The sequence below is a fragment of the Artibeus jamaicensis genome, unplaced genomic scaffold, assembly GCF_021234435.1.
Source record: "Artibeus jamaicensis isolate MK-2021 breed Jamaican fruit bat unplaced genomic scaffold, CSHL_Jam_final contig_233, whole genome shotgun sequence".
Lineage (NCBI taxonomy): Eukaryota > Metazoa > Chordata > Mammalia > Chiroptera > Phyllostomidae > Artibeus > Artibeus jamaicensis.
The window spans coordinates 26,008,114-26,031,810 of NW_026521486.1; the positions used below are offsets into that span (position 1 = coordinate 26,008,114).

At 41.5% G+C, this 23,697-nt stretch overlaps 1 protein-coding gene across 1 annotated transcript in view; it reads right to left on the bottom strand.

The window, feature by feature from the left end:
* GRIN2B (glutamate ionotropic receptor NMDA type subunit 2B) overlaps window positions 1–23,697 on the bottom strand; it is a 279,080-nt gene that overhangs the window by 89,306 nt on the left and 166,077 nt on the right. The window contains exon 3 of the mRNA XM_053661458.1: window positions 19,194–19,308. Coding sequence (XP_053517433.1) covers window positions 19,194–19,308 — 115 coding nt within the window. The remainder of the gene's footprint in view (window positions 1–19,193; window positions 19,309–23,697) is intronic.

Genomic DNA, 23,697 nt, shown 5'->3' on the forward strand with positions numbered 1-23,697 from the left:
GACTCCTGACATAAAGCACATCTTTTAAGAAATCTGTTGCTGACTCACAGACACAGAGAACAGACTGGTTGTTGCCAGAGGGGAGGGAGGTGTTGAGGCACTGGGTGAAAAAGGTGAAGGGATTGAGAAGTACAGATTTGTAGTGACACAGCAGTCACAGGGATGTAAAGTACAGCATGGGGAATACAGTCAATAATGTTGTAATAACTGTGCATGGTGCCAGGTGGGTCCTGGGAGTATCGGAGGGGGGCACTTGGTGAAGTATATATCTGACCACTATTCTGTGCACCTTAAAACTAATACAAAATAACATTGAATATAAGCTGTTATTAAAAATAAAATTAAATATAAAGGAATCTGCTGCTGATGCTTTATATCCGATGGTCTCTGCTGAGACTTTCGGATGATAGCTTTGCAGGGTGTTCTCAGCGCAGGCTCCCCCAAACCGCCTGCTGCCCGTGAGTCAACTGGTTCTGTTTCTGACAGTTTATTTTTGTTTTTGCAGAGTTCCTGTATACAAGTGCTGACTCTGTTCTCTTTTGTAGCTGAAACTGCTAAAAGCTCGGGAGTCCAGTTCTGGCCGCCCTGCTGGTGTGCGTTGCACTTCTGGGCTGGTACTGTCCAGATAAATAAGGTCCTGATGTTGCTGTCCACCTATTACAGAGGCAATTAAGATGAAGGACAGCAGACTTGCCTCCAGTTTTGCAGAGCTGGTCACGGGCTTAGGAACAGTTCCCGGGTTGAGGATGATGTCCCACCCCCTGGCTCCTTCCCCGGAAGTTTACAAACTAGGGGAAAAGAGGCTCCCGGGAGTGTCGGAACAATAAGACACAACCATGTGTCCACTGAAGGAATGGCTTTGAAACCGTCGGGCTTCCACAACCTTCTCCCCTACCCCTAGTAAAAGAAATAAATTCGTAATTACCTAAATTAGGCCAGTTGTTTTACTTGTTTAGTTGAATATACTTTTAAAACATCTGGATAAGCTACAAATTAGTGGGGAGCTAGTTGGCTGTATATCATTTTGAAGGAGTCACTATTCAAACAAAAAAACCCACCAGGCACAAGATATCCAAGGTATTGAAATGCCACATGATACTCATATACCTTTCTAGGTACACGCAAACCTGCAGGCCCCAATGCCAGAGCTTTGCCAAGCTTGTTCTTCTAACCTGCCATGGCTCAGAAGAGAACCACAAATCCTGACCTGGGATGACTATACTCAGTGCCTGAGGCAAAAGCAGAAATACTGGGCACATTTGACAAATACTGAGCTTGAATTTCAAAGCAGCAAGAACTGATGGGAAAAGGAGGCAGGCAGCAGGACACTGGGGAGCTGCTGAGCGTGAACCCACTCTGTTCCCCTGACAGAACGCACACGGGACCAGACCTCTTCCTCAGTGGGCGGTATTGTCTCTGGAATCTGACTGCACATCTAAATCCTGGCTCCTCCAGCTCCTAGCTGCGTGACCTTTGGAAAACCACTAAACTTCTCTGGTTCTCACGACTAGTTTCTTGGTTTGTTTTTTCATCTTAAGTACCAACACCATAGAGATACGATAAAGACTGATTTAAGTTAATACAAACAATCTGCCTAAAACAGTGCCTGACTTAAAAACACTGACCTTTTACAAAAGTGGTAGGTAGCTGTCAGTAACACTTTATTGTCTGTTGGCCAGGGTTCCCACTGCTTCAGAGACTCTTCCACAGAAGAGGGGTGGGCACGAGCCAGGGCTTTCATGCCCTGAATCTTCCCAGGCCTTTCCTGTCATTCCCCGCACTTTCTGTCCTGGGCAGGGTCTTCGCTGCTCCCCCCCCCGCCTTGAGAAATGTCCCCGATTTTCTAGTTTGTGTTGGAGTATCTTCCCTTTTCCTAATTTTTCTCTTTTCCCATCCATGTGTCTCTTTTCTCTCATACCCCTTTCCATGGAGAACAAAATCCAGCACATTGTAGGCACTAATTAAAACTTTGCTGAACAAATGATAAGCCAGACCATGAACATACAATTCAGTCCCAAATATAATGACTTCAAATGATACGAAGGAAATAAAACCCTATAAATGACTTCTAATTTTGAAGAAAGGGATCCCAGAGAAAGAGATAAGTGGTTATGTTTGAAACAAGACCTAGAAACACAGAACAAAAACATAATAATGAGTTGCAGTGGGAGCTTCGGTGGGAGCACCTGAGACACGGCATCTGGCGCCCATCACCGAGTCTCTTTCATGAAGGAGACACGAGCAGTCCATCTGCACAACACAGAGAGTCAAAGGTTTCTCTCTGATTGTTCAGTGACAAGAGTCTCAAGAAGGCGGCTCTAGATCGCTGGCACTGCAAATTGCTAAAAAGGCAACAGAAGCACGACAGTGGAAAAATTCAATCTTCCTTCCTAGCCCCCTTCCTGGAAGGTGGCTGTTACCAAAGCCCATGGAGCCAAATGACTGAGCTGCCCCAACTATGAAATGAAGTTCTAAAAATAAGCAATTCTTATAACTAATTAATGAATAAATAGTTGTCACTAAAAATATACCACAGTCAGAATAGTGTAGAAAATCCAAAAGTGCACTTGCAACCACAGACTGTCTAAACTAGAAGGGACCTTAGGGACTTAAAGTGGTTTCTCTTGTTTTGTATATACATAAATACAGGTGCCCGGAGTGTTAAGTGACTTGCCCAAGGCCCCCCATAGATTGATGGCAGAGCCGGCACTTGAGTGGACTTCCTATTTCTCCAACACTAGAACCAAATGGAATATGGACATCCTGCCTGAGCCCTGTAGCAGCGAGGAGAGGCAGGCCAGAGAGAGAAAGCAGGGCAGGGGGTGGGAACACCCTGCCAGCAGACTGGTTACAAAGATTCAGTGGAAATGGAGCCCAGGACTGAAAAAGCAACCCAAAGAGGAAATGGAGCAACACGAGCCAGCACGCCACTTGCTGTCCTGGAGCGAGATGCTATTAAACGGTGTCCTGGGGAACCAGGGATTTCCAAGAATTAGCTCCAGAGGGCCAAACGGCCTTTTCGTGTTCTAAAAACTGCCTGAGCTCTTTTTTGTGAAGAAGAGCCCAGGTGCTCATCTATTATTGAGCATGCTTAAAAAGGCTCTTAGGAAAGAGCACCCAGAGACAGATTTGTAACTACGACGTCAGGCCCAAGGGAGCTGCACTTGCTTAGAAAAGGAGCGGAGTTCCTTTTCAGAGACACAGGAACAGCCAACAGACGCAGGGTCCTCGCATTCTCCAGAACACCTGTTGGCGTTTGCTCCCCACTCCGGCAGTCACTGGGAAGTGACTGACACAGAGGGCAAATGCCAACAATGACAGACCTTCCTCTTCCTGCTGTCAACACGGACAGTGAGCCATGGCCCAGATTCTGCACCCTGTGCAGGGGGGTGGGGGTGGGTGGAGCATTTTCTAACATATACACACATACACAGTTTCTAAATAATAGAATCATATATAGCACTAAACATTATGTGTCAAATAGATTAATAGAAAGAGATAAGATAAATGAATAAATATTTATGGTATATTTTATAGCATATTTATAATTTTTGTTTTTTAATTATGTGTATTTAAAATCTAGCATCCACCACATACTGTTAAAGGAAAATGTAGATCAGAAAGTGGTATATATAATGCCACTTCAATTTTATAAAATATGTCTTCATATTTATAAAGCACATTTATAATAGATAAGAACATAGAGAAGATTGGAATGATAGAGATCAAATGTAAACAGAAATCATCTCTGGGCGGTAGAATTTGAGGTAAATTTTACTTTCTTCTTTATGCCATTCTCTATTTTATTAGCTTCTTCTTAATGAAAAATTATTATACTTTTGGAATCAGACACAAATGAAAAATATTACTACATAAAAGAGATACCTCTTGATATCACTCAAGATGATATCACTCAAGAGGTTTATCACTCAAGACTTAGGAGTCCTCTGGTTCTGAAAAAGAGATCCTCATAATTTTGTGTGTGATACATTTAAAACCACCCTTTAAGGCATTTTTCTCCTCTGAGATCTTACACTTAAGTATAGTATGTTAAGTGTACAGTAATTCATCTGGAGAATAAAAATAGAGGTGCAGATCTTTTGGGGGTTCTCTTGGTGACTTCCTCCCTGTATTACACCTGTGAACTTAAGAGGGTACATTTCTTGAGAGCAGGGTGTCTTGTGAACCTTTATTTCCTCTTAGCACCTAGCACAGGGTCTCCTTCATCCAGAAAAGCCTATCAGTATATGTTTCTTGAACTGAACTCAAGCTGTCTGATAAAAGACGTGATAATTCTAGATACGAGAAACAAAAGCAATGCCTTTGTCTGGTGGACATTGAGATTCTGCTTTCATGTGAAAAGCAGAAATGTCAACAGGTTTACCTGAGCTTCACAGAGTAGAAGAAAATGCTATATACTGACAGTAGTTCTTTGTAAATGGGAAGTTCCATTCTGAGACGGAGGGTTTCCCACTGCTGGAGTTGGATGCGGGGATCAAATATGCCGCATCTCCAAACCAGAAAGAGACTGAGCACCCCCTTACACCCTTATTAGCACTTGCATAAAGATAAAGATACACATGCCATTACTTCCATTATTAACTCTCCTTCTATCCTGAGTGCTCAAAATCTCACCTGGGTGTGGCTCTTCTCCTACCTAGACAACGTCAACCTCCTCCCTTTCTGACCCCGCATGTTTCCTTTCCTTCTCTTTCCTTTAGTTTAATCAGAGCCATGCACCCGAGATCCCCTTGTGCTCTCTCTCCACTCCAACTCCATCACTATCTAAGGGCGTTAGCGTTTTCTGTTCTTCACATGTGACATTTGCCCTGCCTTCAATTCTAATTTCAGTTTTTCCTGTTCCACATCTTTTTCCTTTCATTTGCCCACCCCCCTTTCTTTCACTTTCCTAGTCTCCTGGCTGAGTTTTTCCTCTGCTGAAGCCTTCCTTTCTTTGCCAGGTAAGTGCCCTTGAATCACTCAAATTTCCCTTGAAAGGTCACAGCTGTGAAGCCTTTCCAGGCTATTCCTCCACTACAGAATAATTTGATACTTTGCCAAGAAAAAAGACAAATTCATACCCTCTATATGCCTAAGACCTTTTAAGACACTGAACGTTTATATTTCTGTATTTCACTGTCTCACAAACAGAAAGCCCTTTGACAAATAATGTTTTTTGCCTTCCACCATTCTAAGGTGAATTTGGGGATTCAGCACAAGACGGAGCTGATTCCCCTGTGTCCTGATGCATTAAGGCAGCACAGAATTCTCAGCTGTCTCCTAGAGGCTCCAAGGTGAATTGCAGCGAGCAATCCAAAGGCTGTGTCTGCCCCATAAATACCCAGCTCCCTATACCTGAATGTACTCAACTCCGAAGTATACATTTTAGAATTTAAGCAGGGACTGAATCTCTCTGAACTCACCATTATCCTTGGAGTTGCAAGCTCCAATGCCTATAGAAACCAAGTAGATAATTAATAAAAGGGGTGGGACGGGGGTGGGGTGGGGTGGGGGGACTGGGTTGAGCAGAGCCTGTACTCCATCCAAGGAAGGTGCTGCCTCCTCCCTCAGCCCCAGCAGAATGTGACCCAGTGTTGTTGCTACTCTTCTGGTTTTCAGGAAATCTGGGAATGTCCAGTTCTAATGCAATCTCTGAATTTCTCAGTACTAAAAAAGGATTTAATCTCCAATGCATCTCTCTCAGGCTACACAGAACATGCCTGGAATCCAAAAGCGGTTCGAGGACTGCCAGTTTATGATCTTTCCTGAATGTTTTGACCCCACGTTGTGACTCCAGGGTCAAGTAGAGACAACTGGGGAAGAGAAAGGATTGCCACACTTGTTACAAAAGCATGCCATGCTCACTTAAAACATCGGGTTAGGGTATGTAACTTACAAAATGCACTGAGTTCCTAATTAAATAATGAAAGTTAATGCTTCTTGATTTTCAGGGGGAAATTAAATATAAATATTGGAATGTTAATAGCCTGATGTGTCAAATTAGAAAAACTCACTTTCCTGTGTTCTAAAACATAGTAGAAATGGGAAAAAGGGAAGATAAAATATACACACATTTCTCCTGTGGCACAGAAGTGGGTCTGCAGTCTCTACATGAAATTTATATAAACGGTATCTATATAAAGTATAAGCAGATAACCAATGAGGATAATTTGAAACATTTTTTAATACAAATAAGTTGCCAGCTAAAATTCTAACAGCAGCCATTAGACAAACTCCTTAGACATTTAACTGACAGCTTATTTAAAATGGCTTTAAGCCATTTTCAAAGTCTCGGTGGGGCTGGAACCCCTGGTTGGGAGCCCCTGTAGCATGGCTCGCCACCACAGCAGCACCTGGGGTCACCCAAAATGATCATATTCATCATTTGTTTATATGTTTGTTGTCTAACTATCCTCACCAAGGCTCAAACTCCTTGAGGGCAGGAGACTTGTTGGTCTTATTCAGTACGGTTTCTCCAGCACCCAGAACTGTGTCTAGCACTTTACAGGGGCTCAGCAGGTATTTGCTGAGTGAACAAACCCAGTTGCCCTGACATCAAGGAGTTTCTACAGCAGTTGCTGAAGACCACAGGTAATTCAGAAGCTACTGGAGTGAGTGGGACAGGCTTTAACTCTTTCTCGCTGGGCTTCTGGCTCTGTCCTCTACTTTATGGAGGGATAAATATTCTGTTTTATTTCGAAGTTAATGGCCGGAAAATAAAATGAGAACAGAGACCAATGACAGAGTGGCAGTCTTAAATATCTATTAAAGATATACTTCTCTTCTTGTGAAAAGGAAATGACTGTGATAAACTATCCCTGTGTTTTATACGTCCAAACTCAGAACGCTGGCTCTCAGCCCTAGAACCTCTGCACTGGGACTGGAGAAGCGACTTTTCATATAAATTTCCAGGTGATGCTCATGCTGTTCGTCCAGGGGTCACACTTTGGGAATCACTGGTGGAAACTGTAGAACACTACTCGGGTGCCATTTGTTACTGTCATTCACTCTCCATCTCGCCAGTCAACCCTGACTGTGACATTTTTTGACATAAACCACTTTCCCTCATGGGAGGAATTTCTTTAATGGTTGTGGGCCAACCTAGACACCACACAAAAGGGAAGCCATAAAGGGGAGATTGGCAGCTCTTTATTTTCAACCACCGGGTTGTGGTTTATCACAGTGAAACAAACCCAAGGAGGTCAAATGGCACAAGGACACACTATAAGTTTTCATAAACTGTCATTACTGCTTACTGTGTGTTTGCTTGTTATTGAATGGTTCCTGAGAGCCTGCAACTTGCTAAATCTAAGCTGAGGTTTCTAATTCCCTGATTTCTGGGTGATGAGCCCAAACACAGACTGCTGTGCTGTCATGGACTTTGCCACTATTTTCATATTAAGACTTAATTTTTTAAATCCCTGTGCAAAAACTTGCTCAAAAATAAAAAAGCTTGCTCACTGCCAATTTATCACCAAGCACATTGAGCATTCTATTTGCAGTCTCACAGCTTCTTCCATTTAGTAACTCTGAGCTTATCTGATGTGTGGTCATTTTCCTCCACTTTCTTATTTCTGAACACAATTTCAACTGCATTATCATTGCTTCAAGTGAGCTAACTGAACAACTGCATAACACTTGCTATTCCCTACTTGCTACATGCTACATGTTGTGCTAAGAGTTTTATATGCATTAAAACTTATTTGATACTTGTAGCAACAGTTTGAGGTATGCACTATTATTCTTCCTATTGTATAGATGAGGAAACTGTGGCACTAAAGGAAAAGCAACATCTATTTACACTTCTCCAGATACATCACTGTGCTAAGCAAATGTGAGTAAGATATGAAGCCTCTTGGCTTTTAAACTATACCTCAAGGAACAAGTGCAACAATCCAAGGTTAAAGGGAGAGCATAAGCCATGACATTACAGGCACAAAAGTACAAGAGGCATTAGAGGAGGGTGGTTGCAATCGTGCTTGCTTGTTAGGCTAAATGCAGAGATGAAGGGGGGAAAGAGGCAGGGGCAGGTCTGGGTGCAGTGACTTCAGAGCCAGGACTGGAAGCACATGTGTTCCGTGGAAGCCTTTCCCAAATTTCACTCATTCAGGGGCCACTGTCACAATGTTTGCCACACCCATGTGCTGCCTACACCATTTTTAATATATGAAGAAAACCTTCATTTTAAAAATGCATTTATTAAAAAATTCATGTCATCACTCTAAATGGGAAACAAGTGTCACTAACCAAAGACAGAAAATAACTACAAAACCAAATAGATGGTTATTTAAATAAAAAATACTCAACCTTCTTTTTTTTAATTAAATATTTTATTTATTTATTTTTCAAGAGAGGGGAAGGGAAGGAGAAAGAGTGGGAGAGAAATATCAATGTATGGTTGCCTCTCATTTGTCCCCTGCTGGGAACTGGCCTGCAACCCAGGCATGTGCCCTGAATGGGAATCGAACCGCGATACTCTGGTTCGCAGGCCCGCGCTCAATCCACTGAGCTATGCTAGCCAGGGCTCAACCTTCTTAAATTAACTCATGTGCCACCATGAAACCCACAGTCACACTTGGGGAAACCTGGATGTGGCAACGAGAATCCCAGAGCATCAGTGTCCTTATTCTCTGAGTTTTGCTCTTACTTTCTATCACACACATGCACATACGATAGAACTTACATATATAAGTTCACATATAAATGAACTTCATCTAGTTTTATGAGATTCCCAAAACTCCTCTCTAACTAGTTGAGTTCACGGAATATTTGGTTTCAAGAAAAGCAAAGTTAAAATTTCCCATCACTCTCCTACGAAGATTTGAGAACCGTTCTGTGGGTGGGCTATCTGACGTCCCCTGGTGGTGCCACATTCCCCGGCGCCTCCGGCAGTTATCTGGATCCCACGGCTGTGTGGCCACAGTGCACTGCCACGGTGGCTGCATTTTAGAAGAGCTTTAAGGCAGAAGATAACTCTTTCCTAGAGAAACCCCTCTAGGAACTCAGGACCTAGACACTGTTTCTACAGGTAATTATGGCCTTTGTTACTGAAAAGTGTTCTCAACTGAAAAGAGGTGTGTGCATATGTGTGCATGTGTATGTTTGATAAAAGACAGTGAGAAGGTACACAGATGTGGGGATGCAGAAATACTTCTTGGTTGTCTATCTTTCTTACCTCTCTCCTACATTCCCTCTCTCCTTCATTTTTCATTTTTGTTAATCTCAGGAAAATGCCTTTGCCCTGTGCAGGGCCATTTCTTAATACAGAGTTTAAAAACTCTTAAGTAATAGAGCCCACATATCTTCATGGTGTGATGTCTTCTCATCTATAAACTTAGTCCCACTGATACCACTGCACTCTGAGTCTCTTAGTCCAGGTGTGCTCACATACTCTGTGTGTTAAGGCATAAAGTATGCTGGACTTCAATGGAGATAGATATAAATGACTATACCCAGTCCAGCCGCTCCTCAACTGAGTGAATTTTAGCAAATAACAGGACCTCTCTGAGCCTTAGTTTGCTTTTCTGGGCAGGTATTACCCAATGAAAGAAACAAGATCATACATGCTAAAGTTTTTTGTAGTCCATGTTGCTAATAAGATATTATATAAGTGCCATAGAGGCTAATGGCCAAATCTTCCCAAGATCCCTTAATCCCAGGCTAGACTGTTTTAGAAATTGTGCGTGTTTCTCAGCTCCTATTGGGAAAATATAAATTTTTCCCTCTTCTACGAAGAGAATGCTGAGGTGGCTTAAATGTCCACCAGAAATCTACCTTAGAGTTGGCATTCTGTTCCTATGCCTGAAAGCTCCCTTCCCTATGGGATGGGTGAAGAAAAATGGCACATATTATTACAAGAATAGCCAAAGATGATGGTCTTAGAAGACACCCTACACCCTTGAAGTAGGATGTGAAAGGGTCTCTAGAGGAGTTTGGTGTGAACAGGGAATGCCGTGCACCTGGGAAGCGTGGCAGAGAAGCGTGGTTTTCTTCCCCTTTGACGTCTCTCACTGTCCCCGCCCACTGCCTCCCACGTGTGCCCGTCTCCTCTTCATTTGCCTCCCCAGGACCACACCTTCCCTCTCACCATTCCCCTGGCCCAGATTTACTCTGTTTAAACCTTCAGAACATGCAGCTGACAGCTATGGCCTGGGATGCCTACAGAACCAGCAGTGGGACATCTTCCTGGGCAGCGAATACCTGGATCCTGGGTCACAGGAGCATCGTGAGAGCTTCCAAGCCATCTCAAGAGTCTCTCTCTCTCTCTCTCTCATTAAGGATATACTAAAATGTTCTCCAAATTATGAGCAGAACTAATTATAACAGAAAATATCAATAATAAAATAACCCCAAATAATCTGAGTTCTATGGCTATTGTGAGAGATTTGTATCCATCTTTTTTATTAATGGCTTTAATTCTTTAAAACACTTTATTTCCTTAAATGGGCCAATACTTCCTTTCAAACCTTTGTACTGTAGGCTCATTAGCAGAGTTAACATGCCAAGATCAGAGCCTCGCTCCCTCTGTACATGAATTACTTTTACCCCGTTCCTGGCCAGCTCTCATAAATAGGGATTATGGGGAGAGTGTGTGTGTGTGTGCTAGTACAAATTCATCAATACTGTAGGAAACCCACAACATAAAATCTCCTGGTGCTAAGTCAATAGAGGCTTGCTTGTATATGAATGACATTCAGATATTATACTTTAATGTAAAACTTCAGATCTCAGAAAAAGTCAACATGCTATCAATACATGCAGAAATTAGTTTGTTTGATGGGGACAACATGAAGGTATAAAAACAGTAGTGCCCTTTGATAATGTCCCAGTCAGTCTTCAAGTCCATCAACCTGTAGGTATGTGAGTTAGCCAGGTGCTGTTCCCACTGGTAAACGAAGAGGGTCTCTCTCCCTTCTCCCTGGGTCACATGTGGCAGAAAGAATAGAAGAGCACTAGATAGAATGTCACACCAAGCATAAGCCCTACTAGTTTCTTGGAAACATGTGCCTGAATTTTCCAAGCCTCCAACACTCAAGAAAAGAATCCCAGTGTGATGAGAATTGCAGGCACAGAGCACGTAGCCAATCCTGTTCTCTGTGTGATGTAACTACCTAAGAAAAAATATTGTTCACAGCAAAGTTAGAGGGCAGCACATTCAATCAGAAGATCACAAAGAGAAAACCCTCCATGGCTCTGTAAAGACCAAGTATCATGAAGGAGAGTCTTCCCCTCAACTGCCAATGTGTCCACTGGTTGTTATTGAATTAATATAACACAAGCAATTCTCCGATTGAGGGCTAAATGCTTTTAATGTTTAGGGATATTAGATGACAAAAAAGTGGCTATACCTTGCTGCCTTGAAAAGCAGTCTATGGCATCAAAGTTGAACTATCAAAAACTCTAAAATTATTTTCATTTAAGAGCAAGAGTCTCTACTTAATGCACATATGAATGTCCAATTATGAGGGGTCAGTTTAAAGAAGCATGATAGATCCTAATAATGGACTGCTAGTCATGAAGTTTCATGCTTTTGGATAATATTAATAAAAGAGGAAAATGTCTATAATATCACTGTAAAAGAAAAAAGCAGATTGCACACTTCACCCACAAGGCGGGGCAAAAGTGGGTTGATAATTGTTTGTATGAAAAATAACACAATAATTAATAAATAGCAGTACTAGAATAAATTCTGTGTATAATGAACTCACAACTGTAAACCTACTTTTGTTCCACCTTGTATTATGTTTCCAGTTCTATTGCCTCACATTGTATTCACACATAAACACAACATGCACAGAAAAAAATCACTGGTAAGAAACAGAATAAATGTAAATGTTAATTCTTTGTAGTTCTGTACATAGGTAAATTTTACTTTCTCACTCATAAGATCTTTAATAAGCACTGATTACCTTTACATAATAATAAGAAAATCATAAATACATTTTAATCTGTATATTAACACAAGAGTCATCCAACCTCTACACTCCTATTTATTTCAACAGCACCACTGAAAACATTATAAACTAAGAATTAAAAAGATAGTTCAGAGGACTCAGGAACCAACCATAGATAACTCATGAAATAAAAAAATCTCAAAAAAATGTAAACAGAATGGATGAAAGCTCTGTTTTGGCTTTGCAGACACTTTCCTCTTTACCGTGTTTCATTACACTAGCACTTCGGTGTCTGGGTTGTGTTCTGCTTTTTCTCCCCATTAGCATGTACAGGTTTCAAAATTAAAGTCAACCAATATTACCTTGATGTGCTGTCCTTCCATTCAGTGGCTGACAACAAGCACAAGACAACCCACCTTTCTAAAATGACATTTCTGAAATCTATTCCCTTATTACATCCTGCTCTTCAAATTGTTTTACAAACACACATGAAGACAGAAGCTGCACGTTGTGGGTTAAGTCTAACAGTGGTGTTGAGAGGGTGTGGGTTAAGGGCACACCTCCTGCTCCCAAGGGCTGGCCCTCAATGCTTTCTTTCTGGAACCACAAAGTCAGTGTAAGCAAAGATGGGCTTGGCTTTGGGAGCTCAGGGAACAAGAAGGGAACGCTTGGATATGAGAGTCTATCATAACCACAGCTCGGAAAGAGAGCCAAAAATATGTAATTCAGTAGCCCTGTTTGTAAGTCACTGTCATAAAGAAAACATTTATCAGTAGAATCTTCACTAACTAACCAATATGAAAGATCCAACCAATTATTATTCCATATCCAATAATAAAATTTAAAAATCAACTTAAGTTATAGAAATTTCAAGTGTCACAATAAGCACTTTTCTCCTTGCAATATACTCCCACCCTCTGCCCCCAGACACTAGAAAAACTACAGTATTAATCTGGTGACAACGATGGTTGGCTCATGGTAGGTGCTCAGTGATTATGTGTGGGAAGAAAGGGAAGGCAGGGGAGGAAGAAAAACTCTCCATGCCATGTGCAGTTCAAACACTGGTTTGGGAGCAGGACTGCACGTTACAGAGGGATGAGAACATGCGTAATTGCTAAGACTTCCAATGTCATCCCCTTGTGCTGTTGACAGTTCTGATAACTCAAAACTTCTATTATGAAATTCTTCCTATATCTAATATTAATCCTCACTGCTTGATCTTAAGGCCACTTACTCTGGTTCTACCTCAGAGGAGAAAGTGAATACCTGGTCTCCATATTTTGAACAATAAATGTTCATACATTTAAGGAGAGTAAGTCATCACCTCCTTGCCTTTTCTTCTTCCCCTTAATGACTCCAATTCCCATAGTCTTTCTCCATAGATCCTGTTTTCTAATCCCTTAACCCAAGGATGCCTATTAACACTCAGTTCTAAGTCAACAAAAATAGCATGTTGTCCAATGGTGCTATCGGGAGATCCACAACAAACACCCCTGACATGAGGAGCTTCTGTTTCACCTCCTCACACCCCCTCTGTAGAGTCTGGAGAGAGCAATGACACTCCCTGGCCTCTTCTCTGAGGCTGGGAAGTGAAACAGGGTTTGCATAGGTGCGTTTGGGCCATCACGAAACACGTACTGGCCTGCTTAACAGTCTCACCATGTCCTGGGCACAGATACACAGGGCAAAACCAAACAGATGTGGTTCCTGTGTTCATGAATAGTCGATCGGTTTGTGTGTGTGCTTGCATGCAAGTGAGTGTGTGTGAGTGCATGCATGTGAGCAGATAGATAGGCTGTTTTATTTTGTCAGTCAACAGCTTTCAAGTGGAGTATTTCATAGCGATGATTGACTTTTGTTGTATTATCACCAAACAGCTCATTCTAGTCCTTAGGTGCTGGTATCACAGAGCCTTCGTACTTGGAGTTAGTTCAGTCTCCTGGGTATTGCTACGCTAAAATGACAACTGGGGCTTGGGGAGCCCAAATAATAACCCAAACATAGTCTACATAAGGAAAGCCATCTTCTGGTAGGTGGGGCAGGGAAGAGGGAGTGGTCTTATAAAACACATGTCTTGCCTCTTTGGGGAGAAGACAAGCAAAGATGCAAGTTGTGCATATCCTCCTGTAATTCTGACCCGGACAGTCCCTTTAAGGCCTGTTTACATCTTAGAGCCTGAAAATGCACCATCATCATTTCTTCAAGTCATTACTCAGAACACAGCCCCACTGCATTTCATTTTTATTATCCCCATTTTAGGAACGATTAAATGGAAGCAGGGAGCAGTAGCAATGAAGCAAATCATGAGAGGCTCTGATAAAGACAGAAGCGTGAATGCTTGTTGGAGCTGCTTCTCTGTGCCAGACTATTTTTAATGCAAGTTTATGCAGCTGTCCTCCACTCACAAATGAACCTGCTCAGCACACAATTATTTTTCACCATTCCAACTCACTCTGCTATTCCTGCATGTGTGTGTGTGTCCCTGTTTCCTTTTTAAATGTTCTTCTCTACATTCCTACATACCAGAGAGCTGTGCTGGGCTTTCCGTGAATATAATTCTGACCTAGAGCTCTCTTTGCTATTCCAGCCCCACCCCCACGCCTCCTTAGTGGCTACTTACATAGTATCCCATGAAAGGTTCACCAGAGCACATTCTACTTGTTTTTAAAAAGGAGGATAATGAGTTATCTATAAAATCTGTATATGCTTGGGGTGTTTTCAGAGCAGATACATAAGACATTGGAAATAATGACTGCTCTGGGGAGGGACCTGGAGAAACGAAGGAGCACAGCTGATAAGAAGCATTCTTTTTACCATTAGAATTTTTTATACCATTTAACTTTATACTATGTGCAAATATTACCTTAAAAAATTACACAAGTAAGGTGGGGACTACCAATTGGTATTTGCGGGATACTGGCTGTACTTTAGTCCCTATTAACTGTTGTTTTACTATAAAATCTCCTTTAATCTTTATAACAGCGATATGTTAGACCCTATTTTACAAAATGGAAATAGGCTCAGTTGCTATCAGTTGCTCAGTTTACATGGCTGACAAATGAGAACACAAATTTGGCTCTTTCTGATTTCCCAAACCATGCTCAGTCCCATAGACTGTTGCCTTGACTTCAATTCATCTGAAAGAAACCACATTAGTAGCTTTGAAACTGCCTTTCTTGAAGGAACAGTATTCCTTGAAGGAATACTGTGAAATCGCATCACGCAGTTCACACCAACAACCTGATGAACCTTCCTCGACCTGCTTGTGGAGGCTGTTTCAGCACAACTCCCCTGGGGACGGGGCCACACGGAGGGCTGCCCCCAGGGTCTTTGCTGGCTCTCAGACGGCTCCCGGCAAAGGTGGGAATTGCGTCTGCTCTCACAGTCCCTTCAGTGACTTTCAGATAGAAGTGAACTAGCTGGTCAATGTTCTAAATCTCCTAAGCATATGGATTCTTCATTTATTGAACAATTATCTTCTGAGTGTACACCCTTCTTCAGTGTAAGAATAATAGAAAGCAGAAACAAGGTCCTTGTTCCCATGGAGTGTTCATGCTGGTGTGAAGAGACAAGCGATAAGCAAACAAGCACACAAATAAGAAAAACATCGGATAATGAGCATGTTGAAGAAAATTAAAATAGACTGTTGTGATAGAGTGACTGGGTGGCTGCTTCATCTCGGGTCAACAGGCGGCCTCCTGAGGGGGTAGCATTTACCTAAATGGTGAGAATGACAAATACACCCTGGGAGCGATCGCCCTCCAGTTTCCTTTGGATGCTGCAGTGCTCATCCCATTTTCATTCCAAGCATCTTTTTAGTTACAATGTGAATTTGTAATCCCAGCAGTTACAGCTGGAAAGGACCCTATAAATGGTCTTACTCTTATGCCATGATTTGAGACACACAAAAAGGACAATCTAGAAAACTGAAAAGAGCCAGCCACACGGCTAATTAGCATGACTAAGAGTCCAGTCTCTCAGCTCGTGTTTCTTCTATACATCTAGATTCCTTCCCTGCTTATCTTCTTTTTTTCCTTTTCGTTGAATTTATTGGGGTGACACTGGTTAACAAAATTATACAGGTTTCAGGTGCACAATTACATAACACATCATCTGTACACTATTGTGTGTTCACCACCCCAAGTTATCTTCCCAGTGCCCCTTTCCTCACTGTACAATCCTACCCTGGTACCTGCCTTTCTGGAGTCCACAGACACTGTATCTTCCCTGGGCAAGGGGGTGCCTTCTAGAGTGGTACTGGGAATTCTGAGAATGCAGAAGAGTGCTGGGGGCCACGGTAACAGTGGAAGAAAAGGTATAACTCCCCACAGTGCAATTTCACCACCTTTCAGATATGCCCTGGAGCTGTGCCTGGCTCCTGCCACCCCTTCCTGCCCACAAGTGATCAGTAGCCTGGGCTTCCGAGTCTCGGGCTGTGCACTTGGTGAACTCAGTGAGCACCAGAGACCTCTCTTCAGCAGAGCTCCCTTATTTAATCAGGTCAGCATGAAAACATTCTATTCTGCGATTTCAGCCCCTCCTGAAGTGCTTTGCAAAATGAGTAACCACATAATTTCTTTAAATAATAAGTTCCCTTAGCATATTAGAAATTTCAACCTACATAAAGATCTTATCCCCCCCCCAACAAAAAAAATAATAAAAGAATAGTTACTGTATCAGGGATAACAGCATAAACTTGGATTCTTAATGATGGACTTTGGACTCTTGTATTATGTAATGGTTCTCACTTATTCGACACGTATTTATTGAACTGCTCTATGCAACACACTCTTCCCGGGCGCTGTGAGGACACAACAATAAGCGACACAGCCTCTGTCCTCTGGAGGCATGCACACACGCAGCTCTAACACAGGCAGATGGGATGAGTGCTACCACAGGGGAGGGACAAAAGCTGTGGAGGACAAGGGAGTGAGAGATTACGTCTCAGTCAAACATCAGGGAAGGAGACGGCAACCTTTTACTTGGGTTTCAAAGGAGGGTTATGATTTATGTAAGTGCACAATTCATCCCAGGAAAAAAGAAACCTCATGACATTCTGCATGCACCAGCTCACGCTCTCAGAACAGAGAGTCGTCCAATATAGCTTAATGGTGAGATGGGAAATTAAGAAGAGAAAGACAGGAGTTAGAAGGTAAATCAGAGCCTTGAATGTAAGAAAAGATAAAGTTTGGACCCAATCCATATACCACAGAAGCTTTGAGTGGGTTTGGGACAGAAAAAGAACAAAATCAGAATTGTGCCTTATGAAGCCTGTTCTGTAGCCATGTTTAGGACAGATCTGAATGGACAAAGGTAGGCATCAAGGACATGGAGGCATATCACATTGTTTCTCCATCATATAAAAGGAAGGAAATAAATTCAAGAGCTAGAATAAAGGTAGAATTGACAAGGAGAGAGGGGATCCAAATTCCAGGGAGGAGGATCTAGTTTTGGAAAGGAGTCGGGACCACAGGCCTCAGATTCCAGCCTAAGGAAGAGAAGTCAGCACAAGTGACAGTATGTGGTGTCTCTTTAAGAAAGGACAGTTTGAGGTGCCCCATACCTGAGATGGTAATCATGAGCCTACTGCATAAAAGCTACAACAGCTGGACATCTTCTGATCCACACATGAGGCCTCAGTTATTAATAACTCCTCTTCTGGATATACACAGAAGTGCCTGTTATATGTGAGGGTCCCAGCTCATGTCTTAAATTATTTTGCCTCTACAGCAGCAGTGAAGCGCAAGCTTGATTGGGCTGTAGAGCAGGAGCCAAGCGAACAACCATTTCTGAACAAGTGATGTTCAGAAATTCTCTGAGTAGAGGACGGAAGACAACTTTAATCAAGAACATCAGGCATAGTACAAGCCTTATACTGTGCCCTGAAATGAGGAACAACATGACAGGTGGATGTCTTTCGAGAATAAGGTCCTAGGTTCCACTACGTGAGCCACACAGGCCAGTTCCTCAGGTGAGCAGTCCCATACTAGCTGCCCAGGGTCCTCTGTGACAAGACTGTGAATTTCAAGTTTATCTCTGGCCTCTGTTTTCTGGCTACTCTCTCTAGAAATACACAGCTTGGTTTCCATCCTAGTCAGAGTCATGCTGACATCTGAAAGCCTGTTCTCAGCCAATTGGCCCATGGAGTAGGTAGAAACTGCCTTAAACCAGTGTTTCCTGGTGTGTTTCACAGAATATGAATTTCAGGACCAAAGAGGTGCTATGTTAGAATAATTTGGGGAATGGCTAAATTGAATAAGAATAAAGGTTTCTTTGATATAAGATACCTCTGACTCTTCAAGTGCTAATAAGTTCTGAGACTCTCTCTGAATGAGAAAGAGTAGGTAGCATCTCCTAACCTTACTTACATGCAGAACCATTTTTCAGCAAAGCATCTCAACAGGCCAGCGCCCCACAGAACACACTGAGAAAGACCAGTGATTGCATTATTCTCAGCAACATTTGTATTTAATTAGGAATCCAGGACAATAATAAAAGCTAATACCTATGGAGTGCTTACCATGTGCCAGGTACCTTTTTAAGCCTTTTGCATATAATAATATATTTAATCTTTTTTTATTTTATTGATTATGCCATTACATTTGTTCTATTTTCCCCCCTCCATTCCCCTCCACCCTGCACACCCCTATTTAATCTTCATAAAAACCCTGTGATATTGGTGCTATTATCATTCTCATTTTACAGATGAGGAACTGGAGGCACAGGTAGTTAAGAGATCTGTACAAGGTCCTAGGGAGACCAGTTAATGTGTAGGGGAACTGGGAATTAAACCTAGGCAGTCTGGCACTGGCAGAAATTAATTTCTAATGGCACCATTTCAGAGACTGTGATCAGCTGGCTGTGGGAGAGATCCCGAGAAGAGCCTGGCATGACAAGCCTCTAATCACTGTAAATTCATACATACCTGCCTGCTCATAAATTAGGCCTCTCTAGTATATCATGTAGGACACAACTTCTAAATTGTACCACTGATACTTTCTTCACCAAATAGTGTTATGTTGTACATGTGTGATCTTCCATTAAAACAAAGTTAAAATTCAGACAACACAATAACCAACAAAATGTCAATACATAGGAAATAATCTCTCGGTGAACCAGCAGAGCAAGAAAATGAAGATATAAGTTCGAGAAATGGCTTCTCCTGTGTTCTCAAAGTATTGAGTTCTTGCTCCCTGCCTCAGAGACCATAAGCAAGAAACTATTTTCAGTTCATGTATTGTAAAATTTTCCACCCCTACCCCCCTAGTGTGCTCAAGAATTGCCAAAGACATGTCCTACCCTCTCCCACTTCCTCTCCTTGTTCAGAAGGATTATCACCAGTTTTGGGTGCATCTGGTAGCCATCTTCGCTGAAGGACAGATTCCTCCCCTCAAAAGTGACATTGATCAGATACCTGTGAAGATAAAATAAAAGGAAGGTTAAAAGCATGAAGAAGGTATGTCCAGGACAAGACAGCGAGGAAGATAGAGAGAAAGGTGGATGGAGATAGACACATAGACAGATAGATACACAAACACCATGTGAAACGTGGTGCTCCTCAAGCTCCCATTTGATTACTCAACAGAGCCCTCAAATTCTCACATAATAGGGATAATACAAGAACATAATATAATAATTTAAAATAAGGGCACCAAGTTCGAGTTTAGTCTATAATTATGACTGAGCAAATTACTTAGCCTTTTGAACATCACTTTCTCTATCTACAAAAAATGGGGTCATAAAGAAACCTACTTTATTAGGTTTATTTTAGCTTAAATGAGATAACTTGCCATGGGGCTGGTGCATAGTAAACACTCACTGTGTTAATAATTTGTTTTAAAGTGGTGGGTAAAAGAGCAGAGGTGATAGAAGCTAGAAAAGAAAGTGAGTGTACCAAGACAACTTTCTGCTAAGAAAGGTGACATATTGGAGCTGAGGATCTCTCCCCCTCCCAGAGACATGCACAGGTCTTTACTCTCTTGCTAAGATCCTGCCCAGCCCATACTTCTAAGAGATGCAAGATGAGTCCAGCTGTCAGGGATCTGGTTCCACAAGATGCATTCTGGAAACCAGGGTTATTGTCCTATGTATAGTGAATAGAAAACACTTGGGGCAGAGGGAGAACAAGGGAGAGACATTTCACAGAGAGGTCTAGATATAAGCTCATACATTAGCAGAAACTATGGAAATAACTAGAGTCAGACCAACGAAATTGTCTTCCTCCACAACACCTGCACCTCCTGCTCACCCCATCTACCCTGTTGGCCACTCAGATCTAATAAAGATCTCCCTCATTGGAAATTCCCACAGGCGTGCTCATTACAACCAAATTAGTGCCACTGTGCTGATGGTAATTAATGTCGCTTTACCATAATGGCCCAAGGAATCAATACTGATTAGCTCTGTGTCCACAAGACATGCTATTTGGGAGCCTTGGGCCTGATGCTACTGTGAGATGTGTCTCTGCTAAGAAGCAAAAGGGATATCTTGTCATTGCCCTGAAGGTTCTGAAGGGCTGAGATGTGACCAACAATGATTTCCTAACACTATATTAAAGGAGAGAAGAAGAAAGCATCAGGAGGCAGTTTAAAGGTTCCTCTTTTATGTCTTCTCATTCAATGAAACTGTGAGACTCTTCTTTGACTCTTCCAGGTAACATTAGGTTGAGCAACAAAGTTGGTAGAATGTACATCCTTTAGGCAATGGTAAGAATGACTGGGCATCATGAGCCAAACTCCCACGGACAACTTCTCACTTCTAGGGCTGCCTGGGATTTTTAAGCTTCCCATTCTCTGGTCTTGTGTAGCTTCACAATGCAAACATAAAGAACCCTGAAGATCTCAAAGAGCAGAGATTTTTAGAATCTCAGAATTCAAAGAAACCAACACAATCTACTAACTTACCAGTTCTTGCAGTTCATGCTCCCCCTCTACAGCATCATAAAACTAGGCATCTCTGCTCTTCTTGAATATTCCCACTGATGGGGAGCTTATCACTCTACCTTCCACCCTCAAGGGAGCATCTGACTGCTGCCTGCGAGCCCTTGATCCTGGTACTCCTCCTCTCACATGAGAGCTCTTAAAGTATTTAAAGACATTTATCATGTATCCCTTATAAAACGTTTATCTTTGAAGGAAACTTAAGCTCATTTAAGCATAATTTCAACTTCATAGAGGAGGAAACAGGAGCACAGATAGGTCAAATTGTTTGTCCAATGTTCCACAGCTAACTGCAAGAAGAAACAACATTTTAAGCTACCTTCCCATTCCCGAGTCCTCTCTACCATACCACCTTGAAATCCTCATATGCCACATTGGATTTAATATCTCCAGTTCATTCATATAGTTATCATATGCTATGGCTTCAAGTTGCCTCCCATTGACTGCTCTCTCTGGATGTTTCCAATTAATAAAACTGTAGCATCTCTAATTCAACCCAAATGTTCCACATGGCACACATCTGTTCCATCCCTGCACTGTTCCTCACCTCTCACTTGGTGATGCTTGCTCAAGCCCATGTCTCCTATAGTTTTCAATGACTTCAACAGTCCAACTAAAGCCTGGCATCATTCATTTCAAGAAATATAATTACAAAAGTATAAAACAAAAAAGTCTTGAGAGAAGGTTTATGAGACACAAAAAAAATTTAGTCTCATCTCTCTTTTAGAAGAAAGCAAGCAAGAAGGGAGAGGGAGAAAGAAGGAATAAAAGGAGAAAGGGGAGGAGGAAGGGAAAAGCAGGGGGGAGGAAGGGAAGGATAATGAGAGAGGGGAGAGAAAGAGGGAAAGGAGATGGAAAGAGAGACATAACTTATCTCCATTGCTCTGAATAATTCTGACTTTAAACACCATTAAGAATATTTAAAAGAAAGTGTCCATTTCAAAAGGCAATTATAAGAGAGAAGTTCCAAAAATAATTGAATAGGCAGCATAAATGGAAGAAGTGTATAGCTTCTCAGGATGATTTCTCTGAAGGGGACAGCATTGAATTCAGTGTTTAAGTTGAGAAATTCAAACTTTGAGAAAATAAACCCCACTAGCAGGCAATACAACTGCTCTATAGTTAAATTTCTTTAGTTATCTCTGCTCCAGATACTTCTGATTTTCCTTATAAACATTTCTCTTTCTGATATACTCACCTTCCAGTTCTACAGGTTCATTTTATTGCACCCAGGCACTGCTCACATATTTTACACTTATCAAAATTTTTTTTTAATTTTATGACAATACAAAAAATATTTTTCTCCAAACTATCCTTTAATCATTACTATCCTTTAGCACTATTTAGATTAATCATTCACATTGTGTTTTTTTCTGAGTAATTTCCTCTGACATGCCAACATTTAGCTATTAGTGAGGAGCTTACAAATGTCCACCTGCCTCAAGCAAGGATGCCCTTTGAACAGCAGAACAAACTATCCATTCATTGGTAATGAAAGATGCGAAAAAAATGATTAGGAGTGTGGTCACTCTGAGACATGGGACCTTGGCACCCGAACCTCCATTTTTCCTCTTTAAACTAGAAACACCATTTTTAACTCCAATTTACTAGATTAGGCTGTTGTGGTGATAACGTAAAATAATGAATAAAAACTATATAAAATATAAATGAAAAGTTACATAATACAGAATTCAGAAAAAGAATGTATAAGTATGATTTGAGTACTTGCCTCATTTTGGATTTCAGCAAAAGTGTGATGATTACATTTAACAAAACTCAATTATCCATAGAACACAGTGGAGGAATAGAGAATGCCTTCCACATATGGAGGATAAGCTAGGTCAAGTAGTGATATTCATCAATTTAACTTTCCATAAGACATGAAATTACCCAACCGCTTTTGGATCTGACTGCACTTCATCAATTCTGAATATTAATTAAAACCTTAAAGTTCCCATGTGTAAATCCTCAGTAAAGGATTAAACCACAAGATTAAGAGATGCCACAGCTCTTTTGTTTTACTTTAAATGTTATCCCCAAGTATGCAATCAGGAAGCCTAGCTTCAAGTGGCAGCCAAATTCAGAAGCTCTACCCATATACAACACTCTAATCCCCAAAATCCCCATCCAGGTTTGATATGTAAAAAATAGTGCTTGACTTGTCTCTGGGATGTAGTCTGACCCACAAAAACCCCGATGGCCTGTCTCATAAAGTTCTAATATTACAAAAATCTCAGATTGCTAGAACTAGAAGAAAACTTAGAAACTACCTACTGAGAATTCTCATTTCAGAAAGGAGAAAATAGGCACTATGATGCTACCCAATTCTCCAAGGTAACCCTGACCTGCCTGTTTGGAGTTCAAGTCTTCTGATTTTCAGCTCATACTCTTTTTGCTATATCACTAAGTAAACTGAAATTAGTTTTCCAGAGCCTTGGAGGTGCATTTTAGCAATCTCATATCACATGTGCCCTGGACTATGTAGATTCCTAGCACAGACTGAATAAAATAAAGTCCATCTCATTTCCTGCTTGACTCCTGCTTGTTAAGAGCCATAGAACCCTGATGGGCTCAGAGCCAATACATTTGTTTTATATGGCCAAAGTCATACTCCAGTGGGTTTAATAGGATCAAGCTGAGGTAAAAAGCCCTTGTGCCTCTTTGACTTTGTCCATGACCCTCAGAGCTCATCCACTGCACCACGTTGATACCTAAAGCAATGATTTGCAATATGCCCTGTGTGGGAGGTGTTCCAAAGATCTCTGTCAGAATTTTGTCAGCAAACCAAGAGCTCTAGCACCAACGATACTCATTTTGCCTTCCATATTTTTACAAGGCAGTAGATTTTTTTTATTAATGTCTGT